General features: G+C 35.3%; 1 protein-coding gene across 4 annotated transcripts in view; it reads right to left on the bottom strand.

Moving 5' to 3' along the window:
* The window catches only part of MAN2A1 (mannosidase alpha class 2A member 1), a 166,564-nt gene that overhangs the window by 67,520 nt on the left and 77,979 nt on the right, over nt 1-21,065 (bottom strand). For all 4 annotated transcript variants that reach the window (XM_049647694.1, XM_049647695.1, XM_049647696.1 and 1 more), the window contains 3 exons: nt 17,968-18,150; nt 12,920-13,034; nt 11,561-11,628 (listed from right to left, as the gene is read on the bottom strand). In XM_049647694.1, the coding sequence (XP_049503651.1) occupies nt 11,561-11,628; nt 12,920-13,034; nt 17,968-18,150 (366 nt within the window). The remainder of the gene's footprint in view (nt 1-11,560; nt 11,629-12,919; nt 13,035-17,967; nt 18,151-21,065) is intronic.

The following is a 21,065-nucleotide window of genomic DNA, read 5'->3' as shown; positions in this document are numbered from 1 at the left end:
ATTGAAGTACCAAGAACTCATATTAATCTTAAAAGAAGATAGCACTGAATGCAAGATGATTCTCCTAGCGCAAAAAATTTCCCATAAAGATTGATCACTATAGACATACTTTTCCTTAGAGGGTTGCTTAGTTTTAAATCTGTCCTTAACTGCCTATCAAATACTACACATAACTTCTCATAATTGCTACCTTCTCTACCTGAATTTTTAGTTACCAATTCAGCAAACACCTCCACCATATGAAGCACTTCTTCCTCATTTCACTCAACCATTTGTAACGTCTTCAATTCAAGCAAGTCGTCTTCATTTTCTCCATGGAAGTTGAAAGGCAGATTTCATAAAAACTTAAGCTCAAACCTCAGAATTTACCAAACCTATGCTCTCTTTAATACAGAAAGATATGCTAATGTAGGCATTATTTTAAACTTTATATAGAATTTTATGAACATAAGAGTATTTGACCAATCCCTTCTGGTTATTATTGATGAACATTTAAGTATTTTAAACATTTAAAGTATTTGTTTGGATGATAAAGCTGAGAGACATATTTTGCCCACAGTTCTCTTCACCTCTATATAGGATTATTTCTGCAGGATACATTTCTTCCAGTGCAATGCCTAATTTGAATGCACCTGGCACATATTACTAGGTTACCTTCCAGAAAGATTGCCAGGTGTCATGTTAGGATGGTGAGCAAAATCCAACCTATGCCTTCATGGGATTTATAGCAAGTTCCTTCAGCAGAATATTACATAGGTGCTAAGTTGGACAACAGTGGTTAAATGCATAGTCACATGGGAGCACGTAAGAGTGCCACCTAGTCTAACTCAAGGGTATCAGAAAAAGGTTCCAGGAATGTAACATCTAAATTGAGTTCTAAAAAGATAATCAGGAAGAGTGTGTGTGTGTGTGTGTGCACGTGCGTGTGTGTATATGACTGGGGATGTGGTGGGAAGGGTTTTTGTTTTGTTTTGCTTCTAGGCAGCAACAGTCTAGAAGTAAGAGAACACAGTATGTCAAGAGAATTGATAGTTGAAGGGTTGAAGCACATAGTGCAGGCCGAGGTGATGTGAAAGATGACGCAAGACACCAAAACGCAGACACATGATTCAAGTTAAAGTGTCTGTGAGTTTATCCTTAAGGCAATGGAGAAAAGAAGAAGAGTTTTGAACAGAGAAGTTAGAACATCATTGCTAGTATCTGTTATAGGCCTACGAAGTACTACATTCTATACTATTAAGTTCATATAGGTAAACTTATTTAATTCCTCCAACAAATGTAGGAGGGAGGGACACCCGCCACTGGGGTGTCACCATCATCCAGGGGACAGACAGTAACAACCTAAAATAGGGTACTGGCACTGAAGATAAGGAGAAGTGGACAAAACTGCAATACATTTAGAAAGTAGAATGAAAAGAGACAAAGATGACCAGGGCAATCCTGAAATTTATTATCCAAATGAATATATCTTTGAGAATCAAAGGGGACCACTAATGAAAAACTGAATACACGCTCACTCTAAAATTGAGGCCCAAGTTGAGGCGCCTGGGTGGCTCATTTGGTTGAACGTATGACTTCCGCTTAGGTCATGATCTCACAGTTCGTGAGTTCGAGCCCCACATCGGGCTCTGTGCTGACAGCTTAGAGCCTGGAGCCTGCTTCGAATTCTGTGTCTCCCTCTCTCTGCCCCTCCCCACTCATGCTCCGTCTCTCTCTCTCTCCTTCAAAAATAAATAAAAACATTAAAAAAAAAATTAAATTGAGGCCCAAGTAAGTGGAAGACAAAGCTGACATTTTATTGAAGTGCTTGGGACCACAGAGTGGGTATGAGTAGAGACTAGGAGTTCTGTTTTAGAGAACACTGAGATGGAGGTACAAGTGAGCCATCTCAATGGAGCTATCCATCTGGCCCGTGGGCAGAACTCCAGAGACTTTTCTCAATAGAGATATACGTGTGGTGAGTCAACGGTACGCTGACAATAAATGAAGGCAATGGAGTAGGAAATATCACTCTTACCAGAAGCTTTTATCTTTTAAATCTTCCTGAGGCAAAACAATTATTTATTTAAGATGTCTTATATGCTCTTGACTCTCCACCTCTTTCAGATGTTAACATAATCTCAAGCTACACATCTGTATTCCTGTAGATTTTTCTACGGTACACATTTACCTTCAGTTTCGGTAACCAAATTTACAACAATGATTTGGATTCATGACGTCTCCTGACTTCCAGTGCCTTCTTACTTTTGATTCACACATTAGTCAGCTGAGTTGACTTTATCCAGAAAATTTTTAAAGAGTACCTGTGGTACATTTTTATAGGTGTTTTCATATTTGAAAATGTCTTTTTTTGTTGCCTTCACATATGAAAGAGAACTGTGAGTATAAAAGGATTTCAAACCTCCACAGACTTGTCGTTACCGAGAAGAAACCTAAGTCAGTCTAGCTTTTGTTCCATATTATACATCATCTGTCTTTTTGCTTGGGTACTTTTACAATATGTCCTTTTCCTTTTAATTGAACTAAGTTAGCAAGACACACCAGGGGTGACTCTCTTTTCATTTGTATTACCCAGAACTTCACCCTTTTCATCTATAAAGCAAGACCTTCTCGGCTCAGAAAACTTTTCATCAATTGTATCTTTGATCGTTGCTTCTGCTCCATTTTTTTCCCGAAGAAAATCTCTAAGTCTTTTGTTAAAATCTTGCCTTCCATGCCTATCATCTTCTGTCCTGTTGTTTCCACTTGTCTTCCTTGGCGCTGCATTCTGGCAAAGCGTCTCATGGGTTTTTTCTGTCATATCACTGGACACGCTTGCACAATGTCAGCCTCACTCTTCAGTACGAATAATGAAGATGCTCTCTCATCGCACCCCCACCAATAACCCTTCCTTTTGTGACTCCCCCAAGCCGGCTCGCCATCTTTTTATTTTAGCTCTCCGCGTTCTGTTTCAGGCTTCTTAGAGATCATGACTCAAACTTTTTGAGAACACCAAAGAGGTCTTTGTGAAATGTTTTCCTAGTCTCTGTTACAAATCATTTTAAAAGGCAAATCGTTGTCCCGAGTCTTCTTGTACCCCTACTTTTTGTCATTCTGTAGGGCCTTTGCACAGGTTTCCTATGGTAACTTTCCATTTACTTACCTACCCTCTCAGAAGTAGACATCTACCCAGACTCTGTGTATGCTAAAGGTACCCTTGGTCTTTATTCTGGGATTGGCTGAACTCCCTCTCTTATTCCAGAGTTAGTTTTTTTTTAACAAGTATTTGTTGAGCACCTATAATGTGCCAAGTATTTGCCAGGGGATTCAAAAGCAAGTAAGTTCCCTGCCACCATAGAGCTAATATTTTAGCAAGAGAGATGGACAGCAAGAAAGAAATAAAATAACCAGTTTGTTAATAACGCTTGAAGGAGGTAAAGAAAATGCAGTGATGGAGAACACTGAATAAGTTTTACCATATATATAATACATATATAAATAATATAATATACATATAATAACATAAATTATAAAATAAGGAATAGAAGTCCAGATGCATAGAGGTAGCCTGAATGCAAAGGTCCAAAAGGCCAATCAATCAAGGTGGCTATGGCTGTAGTATTCATTCTTTTATGCCAGCTCTGGTGAACAAATGGAGAGGTTCTTTCTTCAGCAAAGAATATTACAGTATCTTTCTGGCCCGTGCCACTGTCAGTAGCAATTTCCTTGAATGGGTACTTTCCTAGGTCAGTACTCTACCATCAGTTCCCCATTTGTTTCTGCCTATTTTATTTCTGTCAGATTGAAGTCTCCAAATTGGTTGTAAAATACAGACACAATGGAAGCCCCCTTATTGTGATTAAGGCTGGCAATAGATCTGTTAATTGAAAGAGATAAAGTTGACTTGAAAGTCAAAGGTAAAGTAGGACATTTTAAAGTTATACATATACGACTCAATAACTCATATTCATGTATGTTTTACATATATATAATTTCCTAATCTACTGATACAAGAGCAAAGCTACTTTGACTATGGAACCACTAATTCCTGGGTCGTACCTACTGCATAATCATCATGTGATTGATCATGTATGGTTTCCAGCTTAGGTTTTTGTGAAGTAGACCAAGAACTTCAACATTTTAAAAAAAATATTAGGCAACAGGAGTACAGACTGCTTCTCCATCTTTATGATTTTCTTCCCAAATATTTTATAGGCATCTCACCAATCAGTGACTTACCTTTGTTGAAAATCTCCAAATTCATGTATAAAAGCAAGCTTTTTGTATAATTCATCAGTTTAATAAAAAGTAATCAAATCATGCAAGAAAAGTAACAAGATCAACTGATCTGGGAATAAATAATCGATTCGTGATAATCATACAACTCAACTGAACTACAGAGGGAGAGAATTGTACTTGTTTCCCTAGCTAGCAGCTTATTGATGACAAAGTCAAGGTACGATGGGCACCAAAAAGGAATGGAAAGAATCAACTGATCTAGTTGGCTAATTAAATGGAGACTGGTTAACAGAAATCTTAGGCAGAGAGAATGAAAATAATAGCTACCTATCTCCTTAACAGCCTCAAAAAACAGCACTGTCCCTGTATTAAAATATTAGTCCTCTTGTCTGGTTGGTAAAATACCGGAATTTCAAAGCTGTGGGAGTAGACATTATAAAAAGGAAAAGGAATCAATCCCCATATCTGCTTCTAGAGACCTGCAATGTTGCTTTTATTTCTAACTGTTTACCACTGGTCAGTGAATAATTGCATTTTTCAGTCCAGTCGATCAACTTTATAGTTTGTGGATATCTTAAATTGTGGCAATAGGTTGACCATCAAGCCAAGGTTTGGTGTTCCTCTGATTGTTCATTATCATCTTTGTTTTCATGAGTTTCAACAGGAAACTGAGAGACTCAGTCTCAGGGTCCCTAATCAGCCATCACATAAAATGAAAGTGTCAACTTTCTTGTTTTTTAATATAATAGGTGTTATTCATCTAAGTCAATGTAAGGTTGAAACAGTATTTCAGGAATTAATAACTCATCATGTCTGGTATCATAAAAAAATAGAAATGTTAAGAGTAGTAAGACAATCATGGGAAAAGGTAGAGTCTTTTCTCCTTGTCCCTCCCCCAAAGACCTTTATATTTCCCTGGGTGCGGTGGGGGGGGAATACCAGGCAAAATACAAGCTGACAGATGATTGATTTGGAATCGCAAACACCAAAAAACAGTACTTGATGTTGGTATCCAGACATGATTGCTCTAAAATAAGTTCTAACATAAAATTAACTAATATATCTGTTGAAGCTATCTCCAACTCCCTAAGAAACTTTCAGTTACTTCAAGTAATATACTATAGTCTACTGAAGTCTTTTCAGTATAACATCCTTTCTAAAAATATCCCAGATTACACACAGCCTGAAATGTATTTCTGGATAATCGGAGAACCGGTCAATCTGTATCTTGAAGAAGTCAAAATTAATAAAATATAACTCAGATGCAACAGATTAAAATACATAAACACCTTTCACAAGCAATTAACACTTAAGCAGAAAAGCATCTCAGAAGAGAATTTAGGAACTCATCCTTCAAATCCATTAGTGAGTATTAATTCTTAAACAGACTAGACTATTAATAGCCACAAAGACCTACACTAGATTAGAACAGCTCAGTTTTTTTATTTTTGAGATTCTCCACTGCTGTCAGTTAACAATTCCCCCATTAAAAGAAAATTCTAAAGTAGCTTTAAAAGAAAAGGACATTTCAGCTACTCTCATACTAATAGAACCTGCAAAAGGTCCAGAGTGTCAAATCCTAGTCAAATCATGTATTCTATTATTACCTTGAATTCCCTTAGGATAATATTAAAATGCAGCCCGCAACTTTCAAGAATGGAAATCCTCAATCTTCCGGACTTTGTACATTTTCTTGCTAACTAAGGTGAAAGTATTTCTGTACTAGTTTTCTAGTACCTGACAAGATTTGAGCTCACACTATTACAATCCACGAGCAACAAGCACAGTTCTTACACTAGGTATCACTGTTAATCTCCCCCAAGAAAAACCATGAGGCACAAGTCAAGCTCCATCTTGACGTTCATGGCTCTCTCAACAGACTCCAGGTGTTCATATTAAAACCACTCTGGTTCAAGTCATGGAATCTCAGTTCAGTTCTGTACAAATGCTTCTACCAGGTCTGTATTACAATATATAACACTGACGGAATCTGAGCAGTTAGAATTCTATCTCTCCTTTTCTTCACTTAAAACTTAAGTTGAAACAACTGTTAGGGATATCAGATACTTTTCTTAGATACTTTCTGAGTGTGACTTGGTATAAAAATACATTGATGACATGGTAACCGATGAGAAAATGATTTAAAGTCTTGAACCTCATTACACTATAGGTAATTATTGTGAGAAGAACTATTTGTGATAACATCAAAAACACAAAATGTGGGATCAGGCAAATCCTCTTTGTCAAAACAACAGAAAGTCTTATGTGTAAAAACTGATCTGATCAAGTCAACTCATTCAGTATCTTTTGAACCCACTCAGTGCAAAGAGCCTCGAAGAATGCAATCTCAATGGAGTTAACTCTGTAAGAATATAATGATGCTGAGATGCAACCTAAAATTTTTCAGGTCTCATGGTATGAAACTCTAAAATCTCAAGTGAGCAGTTGTCCAAATGTTGAGCAAATTCAAAGCTCTTCCTAACTGTTGTTTATTTTTGCTTGTAGTAGTAGTGTATTTGGAAGCCCTCTGGCATCCAGACTCCAAATATCAGATGAAAGAACTATTTAGGGAAAATATATGCCACGATACCACATTTTAACATACAATGTGAGCCATGTCGTATGCACATCTGGTGTCTAAAGTTCAATATTCTCTTCAATCAATAATTAATTGTATTTCAACAAGTCTTTATTCAATTCTTGCTATGTTGAGTAAACTTCCAAAGGTATGTTGGGGGAAATAAATAAAAGAAATAGTTCCTACCATCAAGGAGTTTACAATCTAGCAGACTTAACCTCAAATAATTATACTGACAGAAATAAGACAAAATCCATTCACAGCTATATGAGTAAGTCATTTTGGACCTGATTTAGACGAACATTTAGGGCCCCTGTCATAATGGGATGACACTTTGGGCATCTAGAGGGGAGGGGGAATACTGTACATATGGTAGGTATGTGCACTGGAGTGGCCAGTGGGTAAACTGTAGTAGACAGACTTCAAGATGACTGCCATCATTCCCTCTGCTTCCTATATATGCTCCTCACATCATGTAATGGAGAAGAATTTCCTCCCCTTGAATCTCGACTGACCTTAATGACTTGCTTGACTAAGAATGTAGTGGGAAGGACCTCCTAGGACTTCTGAGGCTAAGTCCTAGAAGCCTTGCCGCTTTCACTCAGGTGACTTTCTCAGGGTTCTGCTGTGGGTTGATTCCTGTGACAACTACATGCAATAAATTAGAGGCAGAGAGAAACTGATAACAAAAGAGCAGGAAGGCATTACAGTGGTTCAAGTAAAACGTAAAAAAAAAAAAAAGTGGCTTGAAACCGAAAAGTAACAGGAAGGCAGGAGATGATGGATGTCAGAGATGAGTAGAGGGGAAAATCCAAAAGACTCTCCAGTCCCTGACACTTAAAGAGCAAGAAAAGGTAGAAGTCAAAGTGGGTTCTGGGGTTTTAGAACCTAGACAACCAAAAAGAGAAGGATACTATTAATAAAGATTGCGATCCAAAAGGAAGTATGCATGGAGAAAACCAGAGGAAATTAAATTAGAAGTGCTGGGCAGCCATCCAGGGAGAAACATTCAACAAGCAAATGGCAATGGGGGTATCAAGTGCCTTTTGTGGGATTAAGTGTTTTTTATATCTGGTAGTCTGAAGTCACCCAAGTCCAAAGCACTGACTTCTTTTGTATCTCCACATGCTTGATGGTTTCTTTTAAAATTAAGCCCTTTTTTTTTTCGGGCCAAAAGAGACATAAGATCCCTTGCCAATAAGTGCCTGGCTTAAAATTAATAGCACTTAATGGTAAATTATAATTGATTTGAATAAATTACTCTCAAACTAAAAAAAATTTTCTACTTGAAAAATTAAATTTGCAGATTTACAGAAGTTATCTCAATGTAATTTTAGTTGTATACTTGGTGGCATTTCAAATTATCCACTTAAAAAAAAAAAAATTCCTTTATACACTGTCAGAACACACAACTTGCTGGCCTGAGCTGTGGCAACATTTGTTTCCATCCTGCCTGAAGGACCAAATGCCAAAACAAGACTGAAATCCCTGCATGTCTCAAAAGTTTACCTTCCATCCTGTATGTCCTCTGGACTCCTAATCCTCTAAATCTTTGTATTAAAGCTTTTTACAACCGTTTCCTTAGGCAATTATATGTGTGCAGAGAGAAAAAGAAACATCTCTGTGCGTTTAAGGATTATTTAAGGCTAGAAAATTTATGACTTGTTCAGGGTGCCCTAACCTTTAACTCTTGTTGTACCTGCTTTCCACACAGACTACAAATGCATACACTACAATAGCTTACGTAACCTTGTGGACTCAAGCAGGTACATGGACATATATTACATCACTGTGAGCAGATTATGGACTACTTTTTAAACACAAACTAAAGTACGTTAAGTTACATAGCTATAACTAATGTTGCCAACAACATGATCAAATTCATTTACATGTGTTACCGAAACTATGGGTTTAGAAACTATGGGTTTCTCATCCTTTTTACATCATAATTCCTTGAAGACTCTTTTGAGACACTTTTTGCTACTCATCCCCCTCATACAATTTTAATATAACACTTAAATGTATGTCTGTTATGCACATACCATTTTTATGCTATTTTTATATATTTAAAAAAATAGTACTTTTTTTTTTCAAACTCTAAGAACCGATTTTTACCCTCCTAAGAAGGACATCTCCCTCACTGAGAATGCATGTTTTAGTTAGATTAGTAATTTGTTACTTAAATAAGAACTATGCTTATAATCAAAATAATGCTAAGCCTTAGATGATTATGTAAGATTCATGAAGAATATGAGAAAAATGTGTGACCATACTTCTGAAACTTCTAACTCAAAGACTGAGAAGTGCAAACATTTATTTCACTTTCAGTACCTGCTAAATAAAGCTATCAAACTCTTCCATTTTAAAGGTTACCATCATTCCTCATTCTTCAGTGATATTACTGAGAGTGACTCAGTATTTGTGGCTAACAAGTAAAATAGAGATTTTAAAACCAGAAGAGTAAGTAGTTCTATTCATGAGGTCCTCAAGTACAAAAGAGATAAAAGTAAGAATTCGACAATTGTTAAGTGCCCCAATTCACCTAACCACAGAAATAGTAGTAGCACTGACGTTTGATAGAAAAGAACTGTGAAGAAGTAACATTAAGATGAAGAACACTGTTTAAATACAAACTGTTTTAAAGGAAATATTAAAAAGTGACAATTTTACTAATAGTCTCAAAAATTCTATTAGATCTCCTCAATATCAAAGCCAAAAAACATATTCCTTAGTTAATACACCTGTATCTCCTTTCTTCCTCCAGCATAAGTAGGACTAAATATCACTGCTAGTTAAAGCAAGGACAGTAGAGGAAAAAGAGAAGCCACAGGGTTTCTCACTCACTGTGGCTCCATCCCACACACCCTTCCAAGCACCCAAAGGAAGACAAATGGGGGGGGAGAAGGGGCATGAATTTCTTACAGCAAGCATAACATATTTTTATGGTAGCAGAAACAAAGATCTTTCCCCACCAAAATACAAAAAGGAGGAAAAGTTAAGAGAATTAGGCCTAAAGCCAAAGAGATTTATGGATACCACAATTTATTAGGGGCACAATATTTAAGAAATAGCCATGTAACCCCAAATATTTACTTATTTTAAGACAAAGAAAACATTTAGTAGTTGCAGTATCATTGCTCTTTCATGACCTGACAATCTGAAAGCTTTTAAGACTGCAACAAGACTTTCTTTAAAAAAAAATTTTTTTTTCTTAAAAATTTTTTTTAACGTTTATTTATTATTGAGAGACAGAGCATAAGCAGGGAAGAGGCAGAGAGAAGAGGAGACACAGAATCCAAAGCAGGCTTCAGGCTCCGAGCTGTCAGCACAGAGCCTGATACGGGGCTCGAACTCACAAACTACGAGATCATGACCTGAGCCAAAGTCGGATGCCCAACCAACTGAGCCACCCAGGTGGCCCCCCCCCAAATTTTTTTTAATGTTTATTTTTTTTAGAGAGAGAGAGACAGCAGAGGAGGGAGGGGCAGAGAGAGACAGGGAGACATAGAATATGAAGGAGGCTCCAGGCTCTGAGCTGTCAGCACACAGCCTGACGTAGGACTTGAATTCATGAACCAGGTGATCATGACCTGAGCCAAAGTCAGATGCTTAACCACTGAGCCACCCAGAAGTCCCCCTGCTTTTTAAATTTTTTTTTTTTAATGTTTATTTTGAGAGAGAAACAGAGTAGGAGCAGGGGAGAGACAGAGAGAGAGGGAGACACAAAATCTGAAGGGACTTTCAAGTTAAGATATAAACTATCTGTTCCAGTTAATCCCTTCTTTTTCTGGCCAAAAAAAAGAAATATAGGATTTCTTTGCCATTACTTCAATGATACTTTACTGTAACTAAAAAATACTTATCTTCTTGTTCTAAGGTATGAACTGTATATGTTTTAAGTCTCTACTTCTTGAAGAAATTTAGCCAACTAAGGCTTTATTCTATGCTTAACCAAAATGTCAACTTTATTACAGCAATTGTGTATTTTCTATAATACTATTATTCCATTTATTTTTAAATAATCTCAATAAAGAATACCTAGTGAAAATTATGAATTATCCTTTACAATTATTCTTTTACCCTACAATTTTTAAATACTAAGTTTCTCGGATAGTAAAAAGTTATATAACATAAGAATACACTGTGTATCTGGGTATTGTGGGTACTGATCTATTGATATTTGGTTATTAAAAACAGATGACTTGGTTAAATAATTACCAATAAAAACACAAAACATTTCTTTCTAAATGAGAGGTAGCCACCAATTAGTCACTCCATTTTTAGGTCACCTGAGTACCCTTCCCAATTACCTTAACATAAACCCACAATGCTAAAATGAGACAGTCTGACCAGCACAATGACAAATAACTAGTAAACAGTTTGCAGTAAAATCCTTAATAATTAAGTTTCTTCCTTCATTTTAAAAATAGGATCAGGGATTAATGAAAATAAGGTAAGTAAAACAATGAGTTCAGAAAGAACATAACCATAAATTGTATTTACCATTCCATACCAAATATCTGTAAAAAATACTGTTACAATAGTTCATTCAGCAATCAATGTACCAAGCGCTGTGTTAGCTATTAACACCAAACATGACAGTCCTGGGAGAAAATTCATTTTTTCAGACAACTTTGTACAATTAATAAATTGATTAAATAAAATACTTCCTCAAAATATATACTGGCTGGAGCAAAAAATGTTGAAAAGCAAGAATGTCAAGTCAGAACCGCAGCAAAAGTTTGTGAGAAATTATGTATTTACCTTGGATCTGCACTCAGCGTTATTACAGTTTTTTGTGGTAGAGAACTTTGTGAGCTTTGTTTCAAATCCTATAAAAATAAGCAAAAATTTTTTTAATTTTAATTTTAAAACTCAAGTTTCAAAATTAGCTATATAATAGTACTTACAAGAATCCTAAAAAGGGTAAAATGGGGAAAAAATCCTCTTTCCAGCTACACAAAGTCCATCAAAGTTCAAGATAAGTAATTCTTGTGTGTGTGCATACGTGTGTGTGTGCATTTAGATCTCAGGACGGCATATGTCACAGGGACCAGGCTCCAATTAGGAACCAAATATATCAGAGTCCTAAAGATAACTGCAAAAAGTTTTACTACTTTACCTTTGTATCACAGGTTTCATTCATATCCTTATGCAATGTTTGCCCATTTGTTGGATTTTTTACCTTAATATGAAAATATGTAACCATAATTTGATTACAAGCATCAGTATATGAAAATACTGAAATTATCTCTGATTCCAGATGTGTAAGTTCCAATTACATGCAAAATTTCAAAGCCTATCATTCATAATAGACTCTAATGATAAAAAAAAAAATTACAATTTTAAAATATCTGAGTCGCCAAGTGGAAGTCTCAATCAACCATTTTTTTCAACTGTTCTTTGCTGTGGAATAGCATATTGTTCCTTTCAGAGTATGTTCTGTTTTATTGGCTCATCTGATCCTAACAACAGTATAAGCTATGTCTGGTATCGTCTCATCTTACAGGGCTCATAGATGTTAAGCAACTTTTTCAAGGCCCATGCGATCAGGTTCAGAGGTTGAGGCTAAAAGCTAGTCTCCTAATTCCTCAACCACTCCTCTTCTGTTACACACATCTGAGCACTGCCCACAGCACTCCATGGCCTGATCCTAAAACCAGAAGACAATTTAGGATCATTCAAACTGAAGTTCAGCAAGAACAGATTAAGTATTTACAGCAGCAGTGCAAACACCAAGGGGCTTCTAATTTAAGCCAAGCAAAAATAACTAATTATAATGCCCAGTTATCTTACCATATCATCTTACAATACATTATCATCAACACACTTAAGAGTGTTTTGGAAGCCTGTTATGTTTCACATAACAAAGTAAGTTCATCTTTTTATTTTTCATGCTTAGATTTAGTCAGAACAAAATATACACCATAAACCAAATACAGACACACTGATAGGAAAGAAGCACACACAGATATTTCATATAAAATGATATAAATTCTAAGTACAAGGAAATCACAATTTTTTAATGTCTCTTTTCACTAGGCTTCTCATGCATCCCCCTTTCCAAATTAAGAACAAAAGAATCACACGCTTTTATGATAAATATAAAAGATATCAACTAACCATGTCTAGGAGGTTATCAAAAGAGTAAGAGTTGTACGAGGTTTTGTCCTTCAAAATAAGAAGTAGTGCAGAATATCCGATTATCTTCTTCAAATTCATTAAGGAATGAAAGAGTCTGTGAACCAAAAATGTTACTGGTCTGAGAAGTAATTCAAATATCTGTATACAATATTTTCAGCTTCTTTAATAATGGCCAAACCACCATTACTCTCATCCTGTCTTCACAAAGTGCAACCTATAATGAACCTATAAAGAATTGATACTTTTTTGCCCACGATTAAGTACTTAGAAAAAAAGGAGGGGGGTTAATCACAAGATACCACTAATAAGGATTCATTTAAAGTAGAAAACTTTCTGGACATACCTGAAACACATAAACTTATTCAAAATGATTCTTCTTTTTTCTTTTTTTTTTAAACTGCTGATACTTTCTATGAATATCATGTCAAATAATAATACCGTGCATGATCACTCCAACAGCTTTAAGGCGTTCTTACCAAAAAAGCACTTTGATACTTTAGAAAATTCTTTAGCAAGTGTTGAAATAGCAAGAGAAGACATGAGTTTAACTCTTGCTCACAAAATTCAATCAGTATACACACTTCAAAAAATTCAAATTCCTGGGGAATTCAAATAAATATTTTGTTGAATTTCGTTTCATGTTCTTGTTCAAAAAAAAGAGAAAGGGGCGCCTGGGTGGCTCAGTCGGTTGAGCATCCGACTTCGGCTCAGGCCACGATCTCATGGTCCGTGAGTTCGAGCCCCGCGTCAGGCTCTGTGCTGACAGCTCAGAGCCTGGAGCCTGTTTCAGATTCTGTGTCTCCCTCTTTCTCTGACCCTCCCCTGTTCATGCTCTCTCTCTCTCTGTCTCAAAAATAAATAAACGTTAAAAAAAAATTAAAAAAAAAAAAAAGAAAAAAAAAGGAAAAAAAAAAAGGAAAAAAAAAAAAGAGAAAGTTTTCACAAGTCTGGCTAATGAAATTGTCTTTGTCCCTGTTAAATTTTCTTGGCCATTAAAATTGCTAACTGTATTCAAACTGTATTTTTACGTTAGAGGAACCAAAGAGATGCATACCAGTCAACTGATTCAAGATCAATTCCAGAATATAATCTTAGTACATTACCAGCTATTGCTGAAACACTACACATAGGAAAAGAATTTGTTTGAAGTTTTTCTCAAGCTCAGTCTTGTTTCTTTAAAGAACAAGTATCCCTGTTTATAGAACAGTTATCTCTAAGTAAATTCACTGGAGAAATCTGTAGAGAAACTTGGTGACTCATGCTTTAATCAACCACGGAGTCTATTATGTTTTAGAGTGATTATATCATTTTCCCCAACATAGGAAGCAATTTTGCATCTATACGTTAGGAACATTTTGCTGGCACGCAACAACATCAAAAAAAATTGTAAGAGAATCAGAAATAACTTCTTTTTGCAGAGCATTGAGATTACCTTCAAAGATGTAAGTGATCATAATCGTAAGTTAATTAACTAGGTAAATGTGTTATACATACACAGTATTAAAGTCTTAAGGACATGAGTTCAGGCCATCAACCAGCTAAGCTTCTCAGTCTATTCAAATGTTTTCCTAGATGATAACAAGTGTTCTCTCCAGATTAAAAGACAATATGAATGGCTACAACTCAGTTCTAGAAACAAGCCCCTCGATCTAAGTTTATTTTTATTATCTACATAGCTATCTTTATTAGGCTGTCTGAACCTGAAGAATAAAAGTCATGTTTTCCATCAGCTAAAACCTTATATGTATTACAGCACACTGAAGAGTCCTAATTAAACTGAGGGAATGCCACAAATCAATGTTTGTATCCTAAAGGCACACACACAGTTTTCTAATGAGATAAGCACTAAGTACTGATACAGTATTCCCCAAAGCTTTCTCAGGATGTATAAAGCTGTTTTGTTTAAGGCAAAACAAGACTACACACGGTAAATAAGTTTGGGAAACGTTGGGTAAAGCAAAATTTTAATGTTTCACCACTTCAGCATTGTGGGATTTCTCAGAGCCTCTAATTTCCTAACATGCCCTTATCCTATCATTATCAAACAGTTCAGAGAACATCACTTAGAAATCAGTTTTCTACTTTGTTATCATTACTGCTGTTCAAAGCTGGTATTATGTTTGTTTCAATGAATAGTTTGATCTATATGTTTGGACCCTCATACTCACCCTTTGTTCATTTTTTTCTACCTACCTTAATTACAAGGTATAAACTGGCAGAATTTTAAATCTTTGTGTAGCTGACCTCATTACCATTTCTTCTCTTTTACATAGCCACATTATCCACTTTTAAGCTGAACATTCATCACAAAGTGTCCCAGTCTAACTCATTTTTTCATGCCATGATTAGAATTAACCTTCAAATAGCCATGAGGTATTCTTGCTCTCCACATTATCATTTTATAAACATTCAATCTACTGTTGAGAGAGCAGTAATGTAAGTATGAATCACCCTTAGATGGCAGAAGAGAAAGCTAGAAGGGTCTGGATCCCTGTTAGCATTGTGGAGCTGCCATACCTGAACCAAGGATCTGCAGAGTTCTTTTATACGGCATAAAAGAACAGAATTTATTCAGTTTCAAGTTATTATTAGTAGCAGCCAAATGTAATCCTTAACTCATACACTTGTTCACAGGGACACTTCTGCCAATATCTGAATAAACAGTCAACAGTCCAAGAACAAGAGAACACCCAATGCTAGCTGCTTCTTTGTTTGTAATTCTCTAACTTGTGTTTTGAAATTTTCTACTTAAAATGTCTACGCTAATGACTTGATAATTGTGTATGACTTTTCAATGAAGTGTGAAGTGCTCGCAAAGCAAATTTACAAATGTCAAGTACAATTTGAGAATTATTGTGTCTTTTTTCTCTAAGATGCAATTTTGCACAGCATGTTTTTATACGCTAAAAGCGTAACCAAACATATGGAAGAAATAATGACAGGACTTCTGGAAAGGTTACGAGACAGAAAATGTCCTGAAGCAAAAACTCTATGACCTGTACCCAAGTCTCTTTCAATATGGCAGCCACGGAGAGCAGGTATGCAGTGCAGGAGAATGACTTTTTATTTCCTCTTAGAAACTCTGCTCTGAATCTAAGCACCTTCACTTCTAAACTCTCAATAAACCAAGAAGGCAGGAGCAGGTGAAAAGGAAAAAATGGAGGATCTGACCTTACTTTTATTTTTTTTAATAGTTTATTGTTATACACACTGTTTCTGCAACTTTTGTTTTGCTTTTGTTTTGTTTTACAATACATCTCACAGAGATTTTTGAATCCATATATTAAGTGTGTCTTTATCTTTTCTTTGTGTTAGTATTAGTATTTCATTATATAAATAACAACTTTTTTCTTTAACTTATGCTCTTAGATCAACATGTAGCCACAACCTATATTTAAAACGAATACTTGTTTCTAACAAAACAAGGACTAATTTCATAGTACTCTCAGTATATTAGTAAAATATTTTCCAATGAAAAATATTTCTTCAGAAATTTTATTTTAGAAAATATTCACTTATAATAATAAATGTATTTGTTTTGCAGGGAAACCAGATTCAATAACCTCTAAATGCCTCATAGGATGGGGGTTGTGAGGGCAGGGAAGGAGAGTGAATCACCCATGATCTGGGGGAACAGTGGATGGAGAGGGTGGTGCAGACCCTAAAAAGCAAGTTAGCCCGTCTGATCCCATGACTGAACTATTATCATGGACCGATTCCAAGGCCATTTGCTTTGCCTGCAAGTGGTTTTTAAGTTTTTGAGGATCTGACCTTACTTTCAAAAATGACTTCTGTGAGCGAAAAACCAGTATCACCATCCATTGAGTGTTTGCCACTTTAAGCCCAGCTCAACCGCAACGGATGCCAAATACATTTGCCACAAGAAAACTGAGAATATATCAAGATATTACCTTGAATGTATTCTCAAGGACTGAAGTCAACTAATGAAACCTCAAGATTTTTCCCCCCAAAGAGTCAAAATATTGTAACTAAAATCTTAATTAACACTTATTACGATTAGTGATATCAGCTGTGGATCACTTTTTAATGTTGACTTTATGTGCTGTATACACTTCACATATGGGAGCATTTATTTCAAAAAGAGTCACCTTTTAAATCTATATTATAAGAAAATAAGAGCATATTTTAACAATTTTAAAATATTATCAAAGCACACCATTATTGACAGGAAAAAATCTCGAAGAAAAAATAATCTAAATCATAGTGAAACAATAGTCAAAACTCCTTCCCCAACATAGAAATCTTCTCTACACTGATCCTAATGAATGGTAATCTAAACTTGGGCATGATGGTGAAAATCTATCCTAAAAGGTAAGCCTTTCCATTATTGGGAAGCACTGTTTTACAAAGTCCCCTGCTGTTCTGAGCTAAAACCTGTACTCACTGTTTCCAATTCTGCACTGTGAAAACACCTGAGCTTCTACTCCCTCACTCATCTTCATAAACTTTCAGAGCTGAAGATGGCTTTGATATCAATACCCAGGCCATCCCCTCTCATCTCAAGTCCTTATATCATCCATCCATATATATCAAGGTTGCAAGGCTCTTCTACTTGCTGGGTATCTTCTAGGCTGATTTTTTTGGTCAATGTCCCTCTAAAAAACAATGAAGTATCTGAGAACAACCGGATATGAAACAGGAAATGAAGCTGCTATACAATGAAGTGTGGCTCTTTATCTCCCTGAATTATAGCTATGATCCATTTGATACCAAATCCTTTGTCAAGAAGGTAACCCCAATTACCACACAATACGTAAGAAAAAACACAGTTTTATACTAATGTGTCAGTACTCCATTTGCAGAAATGCACTGCAATAAAAAGTTAGAACAGCTAGTATAACATCAACAGGTTTCTTGAAAAATGCTTTGAAAACTGCAATACTTATAATGCATATCATTAGTAATATGGTCTAATGTACATTAAAAACTTCATCAAAGATATAAGCCTGTGACCCAAAATTTTTAAAGACTTTGTTTTATAATCACTTTTTAAATAACTATATTACCTGGTACCATAATCCACAACCACCCAATCTTTTGCAGTTCCTGTGATAGCATCATGATGTTGAAATAGTCCCAAATTTCTTCTGGCTTCTGTCAGTGCCGTGTAATGGGATGATGAAAGAAATTTACTTATCTTGTATTTCTGAGCTTGTTTCAGGGCGAAATAGTAAAGAATTTCAGCAGCCCTAGTTGCATAAAACAGTCATTAATTCTTATTTCAAAACAAATATTGACTATTTAAAACATGTGGTACTGATACATTTTCAAATGTGGTTTTTCAAAAACCCACAATTTTAGTGCTATTTATTAAAAAAAGATACTGATAATAAAGATTTCTATAAAACCATCAAGGTATCCATCTAATAAGCCTAAAGCATTGATCATCAGAGAACATCATGTCTAAATTGATATAAAGGGCCCTTGTTCTAGACGTTCCTGGAAAGAAGCCAGTACCCACTGGCAGTGTGATATTTTTTCACTATGTTCTATGTAAGTTAAACCTATCTCAACACAGCAGTAAGAAGTGGTTAATGGTTTCTGTCCTTTCTATCTCCAAGATCAACACAGACACAAAAGATGAACTTCATCACCAGAAAGCCATTTACTCTCACATATGTACATTAAAGGAGAGATGGTGTGGAGATACATGGTCACATGTGTGGGAAAGTAACAGTAAAGCAGACGCAGAAAAATGATGGCTTGACAGCTCAGTGACAATAGCTAGTCTAAGTGTTGAATGATAACAATGTAAGTGTTGAATTCAACAATATAAACTGAAAGATGATAAAACATATGCTGTCTTTTCTCATTTATTTAAAAAAAAAGCACTTCAGCTTAAGAATAGTTTTTGAGCAAGAATACGGGGATTTATCATTTTAACACTTTTTTATTTTTTCATCATCAGAGGATATGGTTCAAGATAGGCTTCAAAAGAAGTTCTTTGAAAGGAGATATGGCTTGATGAAGTAAAAAATGTAATAAGGCTCTTTATGCCAAACGTATTAAGGATAATGGAGAGAAAATCAAGGCAATATAAAAATGTATAAAGATATAGGGAAAAAGAAATGTGAAGTACTTAAAAAAAAGAATTCCTTTAAATTTTGCAATAATTAAAGGTTACTAAATAATCTCCACTTTCAAATTCTAACCCTTCTAAAATTCATGGCATGAGAAACACTAAATTTGAGTGAAAGAAACTGTATATATGTTCATATATATCCACAGCACATATTCCTGGTTTTGAAAAGAATACACACATATAAGGATATTCCAAAATGTAAAAATGGGATTTAAAAATTATATTCTTCTTTATACTCTTCTATTTTATCCAAGTATTTTTTTACAAATAAGCTATAAGATGAAGTACCTATTACCACACAATAAACTTATTTTCAAATAATTACATTTTGAAATTCACAACTAAATGGTTTTTTGTTGTTTTATTTTAAAGCAGAATTTTCAAAATATATTACCAGCCTTAAGTACTTCCATTTTAAGTATGCTCAATAAATTAAGATTGAAACCACATTTCGTAATTATTTATCACTAAAAAATAGGTGACACTTTCAAAAAATGCAGTGGTCCAAAAGAAATCTCTATATTACTTAGTACTTTCTCTGTTTTTATCATGGATAGTTTAGAATAACATAATAGATAATTATATTCTATTGGGTAGAAATGCATAAATTTCTCTAATATAGAAATACTATTTTATTACAAATACAATAATATGTATTCATTTTGCACATTTTTGAGTATCCCAGAAAATAGTCAAAGATCAGGTTTTTGAAATAATGGTAATGACACTTATGGTAACAGTAAAAATAATAAAAACATACTGTTATACCAAAGTACAACGCTTGAAGAAATTCATGATTTTTATAAAAAGGCTTTCCAAAATGTACTGTTTCTACCAGTATATAAGAAGAAAGTAGGTGTGACATTACTTTTTAATACTGAGATTCATCATGAAAATTAATCATCATGAATTCATGATCTGAACGAAGTTGAAAGTGAACTTAACAGGAAAATAAATTAACCTCCTGAGCTACATACACATAGAACGAGCCTCATGAGTTGCTGGGGTGGTTAATCTTTACCAAAAAACACCAAGACTCAGTTACTTACACTGTCACACTCCTCACTATGACAGCTGCTAGCCACATGTGGTTATTTACACTTAAATTAGTTAAAATTGAATGAAATTAAGAGTTCATTTCCTTAGCCACACTGGTCACATTTCAAGTGCTCAACAGTTACACGTGGCTAGTGGCTACATACTAAACAGTGCAGAAAAGAGAGACAGAATATTTCTATCACTGCAGAAAGTTCTACTGGACACTGACAAAAAGCTCTACTGGATAATGATGGTTTAGAACGTTTTTATTTTCTACCAACTTTTCTGCCTTTTCCATGTCACTGTACTTTTTCAGCCTATCACTCTGCCTCCATCAGTTCTCATCTCTTTCAAGTTTTGTTCTTCTAAGCAGAAAATCATACCTATAAGAAATATATTTCTAATAAATAAGAACTGAGATGGAGCCTCTAAAGTTCTCCTACATATAAAATACATTAGTTTTAGATTATGTACTTTGAGGCCCACAGTTTGGCCACTGAGGGGCCCTATTTGTTCCTTTTCAACGTTTTTTTTTTGGTTTTTTTTTTTTTTTTTTTATTTTTGGGACAGAGAGAGACAGAGCATGAACAGGGGAGGGGCAGAGAGAGAGGGAGACACAGAATCGGAAACAGGCTCCAGGCTCCGAGCCATCAGCCCAGAGCCCGACGCGGGGCTCGAACTCACGGACCGCGAGATCGTGACCTGGCTGAAGTCGGACGCTTAACCGACTGCGCCACCCAGGCGCCCCTATTTGTTCCTTTTGACCCTTGCTCTGATTACTAATTTTCAGACACACATGCTGATGCCAATGAATATAATTGTGGTGTGCAAACAATACAGGTAATTAATTAGAAACATATAAAACATAAAATATAGGAGAAAATCTAATTACATAAACTGCTTTTCCTTCCAGAACAAAAACCCATGTAATAATCTGATTATGCTTTGGAGACATATCTCTGATTACATTAAAATTTCACAATT

This window comes from Panthera uncia (assembly GCF_023721935.1).
Source record: "Panthera uncia isolate 11264 chromosome A1 unlocalized genomic scaffold, Puncia_PCG_1.0 HiC_scaffold_17, whole genome shotgun sequence".
Classification (NCBI taxonomy): Eukaryota; Metazoa; Chordata; class Mammalia; order Carnivora; family Felidae; genus Panthera; species Panthera uncia.
The sequence above is the reverse complement of the archived record's forward strand: the minus strand, read 5'-3'. Positions and strand labels throughout refer to the sequence as shown.